Source organism: Drosophila hydei, unplaced genomic scaffold (assembly GCF_003285905.1).
Source record: "Drosophila hydei strain 15085-1641.00,03,60 unplaced genomic scaffold, DhydRS2 tig00008137-arrow-arrow-pilon, whole genome shotgun sequence".
Lineage (NCBI taxonomy): Eukaryota > Metazoa > Arthropoda > Insecta > Diptera > Drosophilidae > Drosophila > Drosophila hydei.
Genome location: NW_022045845.1, coordinates 133924 through 147808, shown reverse-complemented (window position 1 = coordinate 147808; position 13885 = coordinate 133924). Strand labels below are relative to the sequence as shown.

General features: G+C 39.1%; 2 protein-coding genes across 2 annotated transcripts; both read right to left on the bottom strand.

The window, feature by feature from the left end:
- Positions 1-2059: 2059 nt before the first annotated feature.
- LOC111592040 lies at positions 2060-2641 on the bottom strand. The gene has a single exon (XM_023304036.2). The coding sequence runs from the start codon at positions 2639-2641 to the stop codon at positions 2060-2062; it is 582 nt and encodes a 193-aa protein (XP_023159804.1).
- A 1137-nt stretch (positions 2642-3778) lies between these two features.
- Positions 3779-12696, bottom strand: LOC111592039. Its single transcript, XM_023304034.2, has 2 exons — positions 12519-12696; positions 3779-4460 (listed from the first exon to the last, which is right to left on the bottom strand). Exons 1-2 carry the CDS (start codon positions 12694-12696, stop codon positions 3853-3855), a joined length of 786 nt encoding a protein of 261 aa, XP_023159802.2. The 3' UTR covers positions 3779-3852.
- Between the last annotated feature and the right edge of the window lie 1189 nt (positions 12697-13885).

Here is a 13885-nt window from a genome sequence, read left to right as displayed (position 1 = left end):
CAGGACAGGAGAGGACAGACGTCCTGTTTCTGCCTCCCTGTTGCGCGTCAAGTATTCGACAAAAGTAGGAAGTCACATTTACTAACTGATTTATGTGCGCTTCCGTTTTGCCAGAGTTTTATCTTTTAAGTTTTCGGCGCAATCATTTCCACTCAAAATATTTTCCTAAACATCGTACCATACCGAAAAACACAACCTGAACTTCACGTTGTGGCTGCTGTGCGGTTATTTCTCCGACCCATGGCCAGCAATGCCCGACAAGCACTCGTTAATCAATGACAGCACGTTTATCTTTAACGTCTGCCCATAAATTTCACACTACAAAATTGCAAATCTTTGACAGACAACAAACACACACACACAGCGATACACACTGCCACACTCCCCTCTCTCATAGACCAACAAAAAATGTTGTTTGTGTAAAAGGATTTTCAGCGTAGTCAGCTATTTTAGCAGAGTTGGCATATTTAAAACGTGAGGTTAGACTGCCTGCAGACTTGTCAGTTAGGGCACTATTAGTACTCGAAATAAATTTAAATTTTACTGACCTTAAACTGCATATTTTCGACTATTGCAAGCTGAATTATTAGTTTCTTTTGTTTTTTATTTTTCTATTTTTCAATTATAATAATGATAAAATATGTATATTATATAATAATAAATGATATATTTAAGTCTCAAGTTCTTGAGAGAGCATTCAATCTTCGTCTGCTAATTGTCGCATTGTGCTCGACTAATTTGATTAAAAACTAACTCGAATTTCGGTGTGCAGCACTTGAGAGCCGGTGTTCACATGGGTCACAAAGGCAGACAGAAATTCATTTGCATTTGACTAAATAATTAAGCAAACAAGTTTACCCCTTTGCTTATTTTGAGTGGCCTCAGGATAGGACTAAATTAAAGACAAGCGGCTGCAGCTGGCAAACCGAGCCGGAAACGCTCCCAACTTCTCTACAGCGTCTGCCCTAGCTGCTGCTACTGCTTCCATTCAATTTTCATATAACATTTTTTTGGATTGGTGTAGCAGAAAGTTTTCAAAATATTGAAAGGCTGTTTGTTTTTGCGATAAACACAATATGTTTGAGAACACAACAAATGAAGCTGTGCTCCATGTTTACCAAGCAATATTTTGATTTAATTTACTGTGAGCTAAGGTCGCCCGGGGCTACAGAGCGTATGCGCAATGCCTTCCAAAAGGAATTTACTCAATTGGTTTGCCGCATGCGTTGTCAGCCAGCTAATTAATATTAAATCCATTTGGTCGAACGGCATTGAAATGCCAAAAGCAAACAGTTTGAGTTTGTCCAACCACGCCTCCAGCCTAAGCAGCGCTCACTGCCCCTAAAAGGACGAGAAGAGAGTTGAGGATGAGCGGGGTTTTGATTTGTTTCTGTTTCATGTCGCGTTTTATTCAATGTGTATGTAATTATTTTACGGCTGTGTGCTCTCTGGACATGGACATGCACATGGCCAAGCCGATTGCGTGCCAAAGTATTTAAGCCCATTACGATGAGGACATGGCACTGGGCTCTGGCTGATGTGTACGTGTTCTGAATGTGGTCCTAATGAGGAAGCCGTTAAAATAAATTTGTATTAAACGCATGTAGTCGGCACATAATTCATATAAATTATATTTACTATTTAAATTTAATTGTAATATACAACTCTGACATTCACACCGCAGACTCACATCCCATAAACACCCACACAGACACACACACATCAACATTCAATCGCACGCATATTACGCATACGTCGTGTGTGCTTGAAATAACATGCATACGTAATTACAATTGATGCTGATTGCTATGCGAATCACAGGCCGTGCGAAAACTAATTAAAATGTTTATCAACTATGTAATTATCACACCTTTGCCCATGATACCGAAACACCATCTATTGCATGTGCGGTTGTCAGTCAAAAGTCAATCGCAATCGTTATGTCATGACTATAATGATTTTGCGAGTTAAAATCTAATTACAAATATTATTAAAATAAGTGAAACTTATCTTAAAATATTTTTTATTGCTTCCAATTTTAATTCATTTAGCCTTTCACTTATAATAATACAGTAATTAAATCTAGGGGCGAACTTTTACATTTTTTGCCAAAGACAGCTGCGCAGTTGCTGCCACGTCTACCCAAACGCTCTGCTGCTAGATAGCTGTGATCTTTGCGTCTGCTCAGCTGATCCTTTGAACTCGAGGGAGTTAATATTATGTGCAAAACCTCACCCAGTAAGCCACTCTCATGGCTTAATGGCAGCGCCGCGTGGTCGCAGATCAATCGTAACAGACAGCTGTGTCCAGGCAGATTCATGTTCTCTAGAATCATCTCAATGCCATTATATAATATCCAACGATATATTGAAGCCAATTCGTTTTTGTTGTTTCTTCTGTCCGTAATCGGTTGTGGCTTCAGATAAATGCTTGTAGTCTCTGACGCATTGTTGGGCAGGAAGTACTGCATCCGTAACGCGTAGCCAGAGACGACGGTCTCATAGGGCAGGTCCCCGACGGGAATGCCAACGGCACAGAGAAACGTCACGGGTGAGGGCGCAATCTTCGGATAGATCATTGTACCGCTGCCCACAGCTGCTAAGGATATGAAGACAAGTGTCGGCTGCATGGTGAGGTCCATTGAAGATCTCGTCAAGAACTAAACGTACAGCGAACCTCAATTTATTATTCATTTAAGATTCCTACTTATCGGTAAATGCATTTACACCTATTTCTTCTAATATTTGATGATATTTGACAACAATAGATAGATTCTAAAGTGTGATAATTTTCATAGCTGCTACTGGTGAGAAAGGTTGAGAAATTTGTTTATTTGTAGCTATAAAATAAATGAGATAAATAACTATGCTAAGAGCTGTTAACTGTTTAGAAGCATTTGAATGTTTGTTTATGATAATGAACTCACATGGAGAACTTTAAGCCAACATCAAACATGTTTAAAAATCTAAGCACAGCTGTTAGGAATTCCCAATGGTTATGATAATGAATAACGCAATATAATATCAATAATAGTTGATAAGTATTATTAAATTTATGTAATATTATGAATCTTCTGTGAGATGAACGTAGATATGAACGTAGCCAATTGAAATATTCGCATATAACGTCAGCTCTAATCTATTAGCAATATCCAAAAAATTCTTAACCTCTTTGTAGTAGTTCACGAAGTGAAAGCTACTATTACAATTCCTATTCAAGATCACTGAAAAACTATAAGTCAGCGGCCACCAGAAGCGCGGCAATTCGGAACTGACTATATAGCGCTTTGACCATTTTGTTGTTGGAGACTTTGAATTTGGAATATACACTCATGTATATTTACACGTATTAACTTTTGACAGCCTTCATTTAAAAATATATTGTATATATCTACGCTCATGGCATATCAAAATTTTCGAGCTAGAAATTTTAAAATTTCATGATCGATTTACTATTGATATTCTCTATTCAAGCACCTTCGGGGGCGTGGCATATCCAGTAAGTATATAAGCTGTATACTCCATAGTTTTCGATCCATAGTCTTTAACAGTTCGCTTACTGTAGACTGTGGAGCGTGGAAAATGGCAAAATACTATAACTTCCAATGTTCTGGAGTTAGATATAATTTACTGAAGTCACACTTTCAGAATCACCAAAAATAATCTAACTGCTTTGACGTTTGTGACTACAACATTGTTAATTCTTTTATTTTTAATCGACTCTTACCGATAGGCTGCCAAAAATCTAAGCAAGAATTTTCACCCTTTGATCGGAAACACTTAGGAACACTTTTGTTGAATACAATTTCACTTTAATTCCAATTTATCACAATCGTTCTGTTGCACCAAAAACTCATAGTATTACCGTAATCAGGCCCATGGGAGAACTTGGGCATTTGCTTCCATAGGCAGACTCACAGTTGCCCCCGCGCTTACCAAAACGTTCCGCAACCAAATACTCCCGATCACTGGGCAAGACAATGTGATCCGAGGAGCTCGATGGAGTCAGCACTATGTGCAGCAGTTCACCTAGCAAACCACTTTCATGGCCCAAGGGCAGTGCTGCATGCTCGCAAATGACACGCAGCAGGCAGCTGCGTCCAGGCATATTTATATTCTGCAACACCATCTCAATTCCTCGATATATGACCCAGCGATACATGGAGCCCATGCCAGATGCATCTTCCATATGACCCATATGCTCTCTGGCTGTTATGGGCTGCGGTTTGAGGTAAACTCTGGTGATTTCATCGGCTGTGGTGGGCAGAAAGTATTCCGTTTTTAGCACATAGCCCGATGTGACTGACTCGAAATGTAAATCCTCTACTGGGATGCCAATGCCGCCAATGAACTGGACACGAGTTGGGGAGGTAGCTGGAAATAGCAGAGATCTGCTGAAGCGCTTCAAATGATCAACTGGACGGCTACTTAAGCTGCTGCTGCTGCTGGCCAGTGCCAAAGCTGTCAAATAGAAAACGGCAAGTGCTTTGAGCATAATAGCTAAGTCTCTATACGGCTGAAGATCCAATGTGCAACTGAGCCAGCAGAAGAAGCCAAGAGTTCTGACACCAAACACTCACTTTCTTTCCAAAGTAGGAGAGGGGAAGCGACAGACACTAAATTAGATCAATTAGCAACTACTTGACAAATTGTAAGTCGTTTAACTGGCTGACCGCTGGTCTACTTAAAACCAATTTCACTAAAGCACATACAACAGTTACAAAGGGCTTTTGGGCTATTATAAAAGTGTTAACAGCGCAGGTGCTAAACGGTCTACATAAGAATAAAATGGTAAACATGTTGATGATAGCAGTTCGAGTTTATTTACCAAGCTGAAAGTATTTTAATTCTTGTAAGACCAGAATTTTTATTTTATAATTTATATATATATTATAATTTTTAATAAATAAAATTTAATAATTCTTAAAATTATGAAATTTGTAGTTTTCACTCTTAAAATTTATTTATTTATTATTGAACAATCATATCTGAACACTCATATAAATGAGTCTTAAACTTTATGCTATACGTGTATCGTCAATCAATCAATTAGTTTGTGAATTAATACATACAGTTTTGAGATAAAACAATGTTATTAAGTAACTCTTCTTCAGGCTTGTACTATGAAGTTCTCAACTTAGACGTTTGTCTGCTCCACTTAAGTGCGAAAAGACTTTTCAGACTGACGGTCTCAAGAGGCTCGCCTGCAATCGGATTTTTATTCTTGCTGTGAGTTTGCAAACATTTTCACATCATTGGCACAGATTTGCAGTTTCATATGCTTAACTGTTGCCAGCTGTAAATAGTTTTTATTTTTTTTTATTAGAGTTGACAGCAACTCAACCCACACAATTACGCCCAATCCCACTGCCAATCCGCTCTCCATGGTTAAATAAAGCGTACAAATGCATGAACCAAAGGATTTCGAAATGTATATACTCCTGCATAAAAGAAATTGTATAAAATGTGTGTTCGCATTGGCATTAAAACACTAAGCGCCAAGCTCAGCGTGTGGGATGACTATCCTGCTCGGATTTAAGCTCTCGGGTTCCACTGTTTTTTTCTTTTTCTGAATCACAGTAGAGTAGGGGAGGTGAAGCAGAGAAATGAGGAAGTTATGCCGACAACGACTTGAGTAAGTTAAGTGAATTGCTGTTGCATCGAAGAACTGCAAAGGAAATGCGCCACAAGGCAGGAACTGGAACTGGCAATGGGCGCAACACTCCAAGCTCCAAGCTTTAAGCTCCAGGCACCGAGCTCAGAGCTCAGAGATTAAAGAGCAGCGAGAATGGAATGGAAACTTCAATAAAGGCAAAAAGGATGGTGCATAAAAATAGATGACGTTCAAGTGAACGACGGTAAATGCATTCCAGCAGAGACAGCTTAGAACTGGCCAGACGCTACGGACTGCGAATAAAGACGGCTATTTATTAAATAAACGAAACAGAAGCTGAAATGCTGGACAAGTCCTCATGGATGTTCGTAACTCTGAGCTGCACACAAACAGGCATACATGAGTGTCTGCAGATATCGAGCAGCCATAAGGAGATTATCAAATAAAAGCATTTAAGGGCTTTACTTTAAGAATGTTGTGCTTGGCTTATGTGCTCAATTGATTCGCTTTGCCAAAAAGCTTTCAAAAATACACAATTTCAAGCTTAGAGTTCTGACTGAACTGCCATGAGTGAGGTTTATGAGCTATTAAGCAACGGTAGAGCTTGTCTGGTTGAAAATACATCTACATTGATTTAATAGCAAACAAACAGAATTGAGTGCAGCTGCCTTAAAAGGCTATTCAGGAAGCTAGTTATCGACTGAGGAATGGTTGAAAGGTTCGCGTTGAAAAATAATCCTGAATGAATGAACAAAACAACAAGCTGTGGCTTAGTCTTCAAGCCACATATTGTTCATATGGCTATGATTACATCTAGTTATAATATATAAAAAGCAATCAAATTTATAACAAGCCAATGCACCAATTGCAATGCCAAATAAAAATTCGCATATTTGTAAATCGACTGAGCAGAAAAGAAATTTGGGAACCAACTTCTGGCCCAAAACCGAGCAACAACATTGAGCGTGGAAAAACTTTTGCTGCAACACTTTGAACTTGGCTGGCAAGTGGCATGCGGCATGCGGCATGCGGTATGCAGCAAGTGGAGCATTTTCTGTGGCTCGTTAGAAGCCGCAAAGTTCATGCAGCGCACAAAGTTTGCACAGTGGGCCCAGCTCAGGCTATGCAAATTGCAATTTGAATAGCTTCAATGGAAAATAAGTTGGAGCCACCAAAGTTGGAAAATCAATTAAGCTGCAAATGGACAGTTGACATTAAGCAATTGATGACCGTTTGACAGACGAGTAATAAGCAACAGTATTTTACATGGGACTGTCCGACTTAAAGATTGCTTGACTGCTCTTCCCTTTAGGAAAGGAGGTGTATTAGTTTTTTCTTGCATGAGACTATTAGCTACAGGTGATTACACAAAGAGAGCTACGGCCCTTGGCGCATCTTCTCCGTTATCGACGATGCTTAAGGTACTTTTAATAGAAGCGGAAAAGACTATTATCCTGTATTTAACATAAACTTATGCGAATCCAACCTCTTTTGCAGACGTGCAGCGGGTACTGGGTATAATGATGAAAACGTTTAAGAAACTGCAACACACAAACAGTTCTGGCTTAATGGAAGTCTGTGTGTGGGTGCTTGTGGGTGAGTGGGTATGCTGCCGCATCTTGACCTCATAGTTGGCTTAAGAATTGCCACATGCTGGCACATGCGAAGCATAAATCCTCTTGCAACGTCTGGCAAATAAATGTATCTGCTGCATATTTAGCTGGAGTGGAAGAGGACAGTGGGGTGTTTGCAGCGCAACTAAATGTAATGAGTGAAATTATTATGCAAACGAAGTCTGTGAATGAGTGTGTGCCACACACAACCACACACACACACACATCAACAAAACACTTGAAAATGTGTGCCGGGGACAAGCAGCAAAGGAATCTTATGAAGAAGACAATGATGATTCAGCTGATGATGATGAGCGTAATTCTGTTGATGTTGATTAAACAGCGGCAGCAGCTGTTGCACTTAATACAAGGGCCATTTAAAGCACTTGCAACGCTTACAACAAGCACCTTATAACATTTTCACACTCTAACCCTGCCTGCATGCCACCCCGTGCACTTATCCAGGCCCAAACAATGCTTTACACACATTTTATTCATGGCATTTTGCACCCTATAATTGGCGAGTTTCACATTTCAAAGAACTCGAAATTTCAAAGTTCAATGCCGATTTCACATTGACAAACGGCAATTTAATGGAAAAATATATATATGCGAATTTTCTATTGACAAAATGCTGTCAAGCAGCAGCAAACACGGCCCATTAAATTGAAAAACTTGTTTACTGATCCAAAAGGAATTGGGGACAGCTAAGAGTTGTTACAATTGTCCGCTATTGTGCTGGCTAATAATAGGTTGAAGAATAAAAGAAATTCAAATAAGCCAATACAACTTGTGGTAGTTTCTGTGAGTGAGACAGTTAAGATTGTGTTTACTTGGGAACGTGACTTGGGATTAATAATCTTTAAAATTGAAATTGAAAATGTTACCTTTTAAAAAACCCCCTATCTGCCACACATACCTCTTTAATATCCTGTCAATATAAATATTTAATTGTTGTATGAATATGATTCTGATCCTCGTCCTTTCAACTGAACGGCACGTACCTTAAGTAAGCTCTACTTGAGCTTAAGAACCTGCTAGGAACTAGAAGCCAGGAGTTGCTGGCCATTAGCACAATTTGAGAGCTCATTAATTATGGAGCCTGTTGTCGAGCACCAAAAGCCTAAGCTTGATAAATGCAACATTTCAAGCAAAACAATGTCCATACGACTTATCTGTTATGCTATATGAATATAGAAAGAGAATATATTATATGTTATATCTATATATTATGTTCAAAATCCACAACAGAAATGCCTTCTGGCGCTCGGAAAGCAATTAAGACCAAATGCGTAGAAATGTACACTTAGAGAAAAATTCTGTACTCATTGCAAGTAGATCCATATAACCGATAGAGCTTTCCGTTTTTTACGTTTTCAATGCGTTATGAGCCTTTTTTATATGTGCATAAAATATATTCTGTGGAAATTTGAGCTCTTTTATCAATAAGAAATTCTTGGTACAAACATTTAATATGATCCTGATTTGAGAATACAATCTAGAGTGCACCCAGATCTATGTTAATTCTATATTTATACTCATATTCTTAAACACTCATATCCGAAGTGTCTATGTGTGGGTGTGTATGTATGAGTGTGAGTGAATGTTGTGCAGGATAATCATTTTATGTGCCGTCTGCTTGCCTGTCTGCCTTCCCGCCGGCCTCTGGCGGGTAGTGCTCGTATTCCTGAGCATTTAAGCGGCTCTCATTTATCACAAATTTCTCATTTGCCCCTCGCTTTCTCTCTCTCTCGCTCTTTGTGTGTTGCTCACTATTTCGTTCGCGCTCGCACAAGTCGAGCCAAAATTAATATGCGAAAATAAATTATCAAGCCAAATGAGCAGCGTGTTTTCTCCAACAAGGTTGTGCGCCAAAAAAAAAAAAAAAACAAAAAACAAAATGGGTTTCGTGGACGCGGGAGCTGCCTGCAAAAAGGCATTCCATTTGCACGCATGTTTGGCCACATGGAATGCGTTTGGGGCCTTTTCAGCTTCATCAGCCACAGCATTAAACATCATTTGTTATGCGATTTTACGCCGAGCAACGTCAGCAACTAACTGGCCAATAGGCTGGACAAGCGTGCTACGAGTATGTAGTAGGAGACTGAAGAGGAGGCGAGAGGCTGGAGGGTGGCTTGTGGCCTGTGGGGTAGGTGACAGGTCAGGCAGCTGTAGCTAAAGCTTTAAATGCCCAACAAATAATGGACACCCAGTCATACAAATTTTACTAAAAAAAAGTAACAAGTCTCTAGTCGGGAGTGCACGACTTGGATATACCCTTAGCCCTGCCCAATCAGCGTTTTCAAACATAATTTATACTTAGTATAAGTATACAATGTCAGCAACTAACTTTTCAATATACATAGTATAAGTAAACATGTTTCTAACGAGGGGATTGTATAGGAGGAGGCTGTAAATGTAGACGAGCCGCAAACAAGAAATATCCTAATTGATATGAATAAACTTCTCGGCTGTTGATTCTGATATAGAACATTTTACAAACATTTTAACATCACCAATATACTTTTAACGCCCATTTTCAATAGTAAATGTAATCAGTGTAAGTGAATAATCATATTTTGAGTGGAGCTTAAGTACTCTTAATTAAAATTACGTTTTCATTGAATCAACGTAATCATGAGATATCATTAATTATGATTTTATTTTTATACATTTATATTATTTCCGAGTACAAAGCTCCATATTAAAATAGGCCAACACTACCAATGTACCCGAGTGGAGCGTATGGCCCATTCCCACTGGACTTACATATGTATACGTATTTGTAGGGTAGTTGAAAGTTGGTCGAGTGTGAACGACAGCTCAGAAATTGGATACGGATATGCTTGTAGCACGTCTATCGCCTCAGTCTATCTCTCTCCCTTTCAGCTTCTACCGAAAAGTTAACCCCCTCCCCAAGGCTGTCCATTAGGCAACTCTGCTTAACGGCTTGAAAAACGATAAAATTCAACTAGACTCACAGCTGGGCAACAGCTTAAAGAAATACTCTGTAAAGAATTAAGTAGTCTTTACGCAACTTTAAAGAGACAGTCGTGAGTTGCCCCACGTCCCACGTATATCCCAGGACGAAGTACATGCACACATGCTATTTTTTGGAGAATAATCTGGCATCGTAATGAGCCTAATTTGAGCGCATTCATTTGGAAAATTAAAAATTAAATTGCTCTTGTCTCGCTGTTTTCCCATCATGAAAATATTGTAACAATCTGTTGTAATAAATCTCATTACCGTGCGACAGACAAAAATGAAACAAGCGAAAAGAAAAAGAAAAAAGAAACAAGAAATACGCTGACATTGGCATGTGCCTGAGACAACTCAAAGGAAACTGCTCAATTTTTGGTTTCAAGTAACAGGAGTAAAAGTGAAATTGAAGTACTTCAGCGCAATAGCAATGACGACTTAGTGATAGGCTGGACCAATATTTTAATTTGATATTCGAGTGGTCAAGAAGTAAATAGTAGAAAAAATAAATATATTTTCAATAGTATATTTGCTTATTTTCATTCGTTAAACATTGCGGTTGGTCTTAGAGCTTTGTATACTAATCCAGCTTATTCTATTTTCGTTATCTAGCACGGCATACCATTCTCTATTGAGTACTGGGTATAACAACAAATTTTGTAAGCTTGAAGTATTTAGCTTTTTCTCCGAATTGCACTAGGACAATTCTTGAAAATATGAAAATTTCATCTCATAAATTAAACCTGTTCACAAGTGTTTCTCTCTCATGCTTGAGATACACTGAAAACAAAAAGTACTATGTGTTTAATTCCTGCTTTGTATCTTAAAGCAACAATCATACAAAAAATGTTAATAAGCCCATATACAAATTTTTAAGCCGTCATATCAATATCAATCAAAAAATGTTATTTTTTTTAATATGCTCTCCATTGACTGCTGCCAATTCTGAAATATGCATATCATCGATGATGTGTTGATATAATAATTGTGTAAAAGTTAAATGTATTCCAAAGGTGTCTTATATAGTCGTGTATGTGTACATGCGTGTATGTGCTTTGTATAACCAAGCCAAGTGGCTGGTTGAAGCTTTTCATCGAAAGGCATTTGCATAGCTCGAGGAAAAGCTGGGAAAAAGGTAACGCAGACAATTCGCTTATAGCAAATGCAGGTTTGAAATTGTATTTTATCGGCTGCCAGATGCTTGGCAACAAATATGGTCCGTAAATATACACAATAACCGGAAAGCAATTGCTTCACGCCATTCGAGCCGCTGAAATATTAGCCTCGTTTGCCCGACGGCCCAGCCGGCGTGGGGACCAGTTGTTATCCATGGCCCACGTAAACCCCACCACGCTCTCGACCATGCTAAGGATTTTCTTTTCATTTTCCTCTTTTTCACACTGATTGAATATGGCCAGACATCCGGAAGGCGTGGGCGTGGCTGATGCTGCACTTAAAGTGCCCAAAAAGAGGTATTGAACATTTTACGCTCGAATTGCCAAAATAAATATTTAAATTTGTAGCAGAAGCTTCCTCAAATTTATGTTTGCACGCACTTTGCAAAGCCGGCATAAGCTGGAGGTCTTAAATTTGAGCAGGTAATTGAGAAGGGAGCGCGCAGATCAGTGCTGATTGGGGAATACTTATGTAGTATAAATATTTATCTTAAGAAATGTGACAGAGGATTGCCAAACACAAGTCGATTGCGAGAATACAAAAATGGGAATGCTTTTAAATTCGTTTAATTTTAGTAGCTATAAAGCAATTCAAGCGAATGGTTTTCTAAGAAGTGTCCATTCCTTGTGTTACTCGCCTTTAATAATTGCCGTAGCATTTGGCTAGTAAGCATAATTTCCGTAACGTGCGCTGAAATCAAACATCAAGTGTTTGGTCAAATGAGACTTCAAGCCACACACTCATCAGCAACTCAAAGCACTCTGCTGAAACCGCGAAGTCAACTGGAATAGGCTCGCTCAACAAATAACTTAGCCGAAGCGCACTACACAAAGAGAATTTTTTCAATGTCAGGGCCAGCTTCAGTTCAGTTAGTAAACTGTTGTACGTAGTCTGTACTAATTTATATATATTCCAATGTTCATAGATCTACTGGTCGATAGTCGTGGGCACCAAACCAGTCAATAAAGATTTAGTAGATATATTTTTTTTAGTTATTTTTAAAATTTTTAAAGAGTATACTCTAGTCGATTATAATCGTTTAACGAATTATTCCCCTTTCTTCGTGGCTTAGTGTGTGGTCAATATGCTTTTTTCTTTGACTTTTTGGTAGTAATAAACTTTTTGAAAGCTCACAATGCTCGCCCTTGGCCGCATACGCAGCTCCGTGCTCATCCTGTGTCCGCCTCCAATTAGGGTTCTGCTGATTTGGCGCTCTTAGCAAACGGCACGCCTCGTTGCCCGCCCACTTTCCCCGTAGTGTTAGGCTCATTCGATTTAGTTCGATTTGGACGGCCTGTTGTTGAAAACCCATTAAGATCATGCTCCATTAATTGAGTACTAATGAAAGCGCCAGGGCAGGCCAGGCTGGGCCAGGCTGGGCCAGGCCATATGTACTTGTAAGTGGGCGTGTCTACTGGCGGGTCGTGGGCGTGGTGGGTGTCAAAATTGTGCATGTACCAAATGGTTTTTGGCTGCTGTAACCACCGACGGGGCAACAAATTAAGTTACACTTGCAAAACGCCAAACGAATCGTGGTCAGAGAGAAAAAAGAAAGCAGACTAGAACAGAGCTCTGTGAGTAGCCATAGAAATGGGATGGCAAATGGAACTGGAAGCGGTAAGGGATCTGTAGAAAATGGTGTAGGCAATTTGCCAGCAAATTTTACCAACAACACAGAGAATAAAATATGCATGGGTATGTTTGGAGTCTCAATGGGTCTATGTCGCGAACTCCATGCACCTCCCCCAACCCGATATATAGACCCCGAAATATCCCCAGGCAATTGGATGGGAACGTAATTGTAATTAGCGTTGAAACGAATCAGCTGCATAAAGAAACTAGCACGGGATGAGGCCGGAAATTTTCGCAGTTGCTGTGGGTGTGAAATTGGCACAGCGCTTAAATTGTTCTAAGTGGGTTAACACACCAGATAAAAGGGCATTCGAAATGAGTTCGGATCGTGCAGTCGATAAACAGAAACTTTTTGGGAAACTGTAATGAAGAAGTACAGAACCTTTTTTATTTACGAACAAAGTCATGATTTATTGGCTTTTTTAAATAATTTATGGCTCCGCTCTCAGATCTTTGTTAAGGAAAGTCAAAGGCACTCAAACTTTTGTTTGAATTTTCTCTTAAAGTAAAAGTTAGAGTGATTGAAAATTTGTTTTGGGATGAATACATTTTTGTTTTTCACAACTGCATTAAAAAATTATATTGAATAATAGAATAGAGTATGAGTTATATAATATAGATTTAAGTGATTATTTTTTATTTTCTCTTTCGTATACAATACAAAAGCAGCTAAAAAGCTGCACAAAATACTTTTAAAGTGAGGGAGATTAAAATGAAGTTGGTGCCGCACTTAACCAAACCGCAATAAATCAAAACACCTGGCAGGGTCCTTATGAGCTCTGCCAACAACAACAATAAGAACAATGGCGCGACAAGAAGCAGCAACTGAAACAAAAGCGAAATCAAAACTTTTGCGGCCGGCGAAATCT

What these genes read in the sequence shown, in the direction of transcription:
- LOC111592040 (XM_023304036.2), bottom strand. Translation starts at nt 2,641, where the DNA reads ATGGACCTCACCATGCAGCCGACACTTGTCTTCATATCCTTAGCAGCT.
- LOC111592039 (XM_023304034.2), bottom strand. Translation starts at nt 12,696, where the DNA reads ATGGGTTTTCAACAACAGGCCGTCCAAATCGAACTAAATCGAATGAGC. An exon ending in TGCGGCCAAGGGCGAGCATT is followed by an intron (nt 4,461 to 12,518) that starts GTGAGCTTTCAA and finishes TCTATTTGACAG; the next exon opens with CTTTGGCACTGGCCAGCAGC.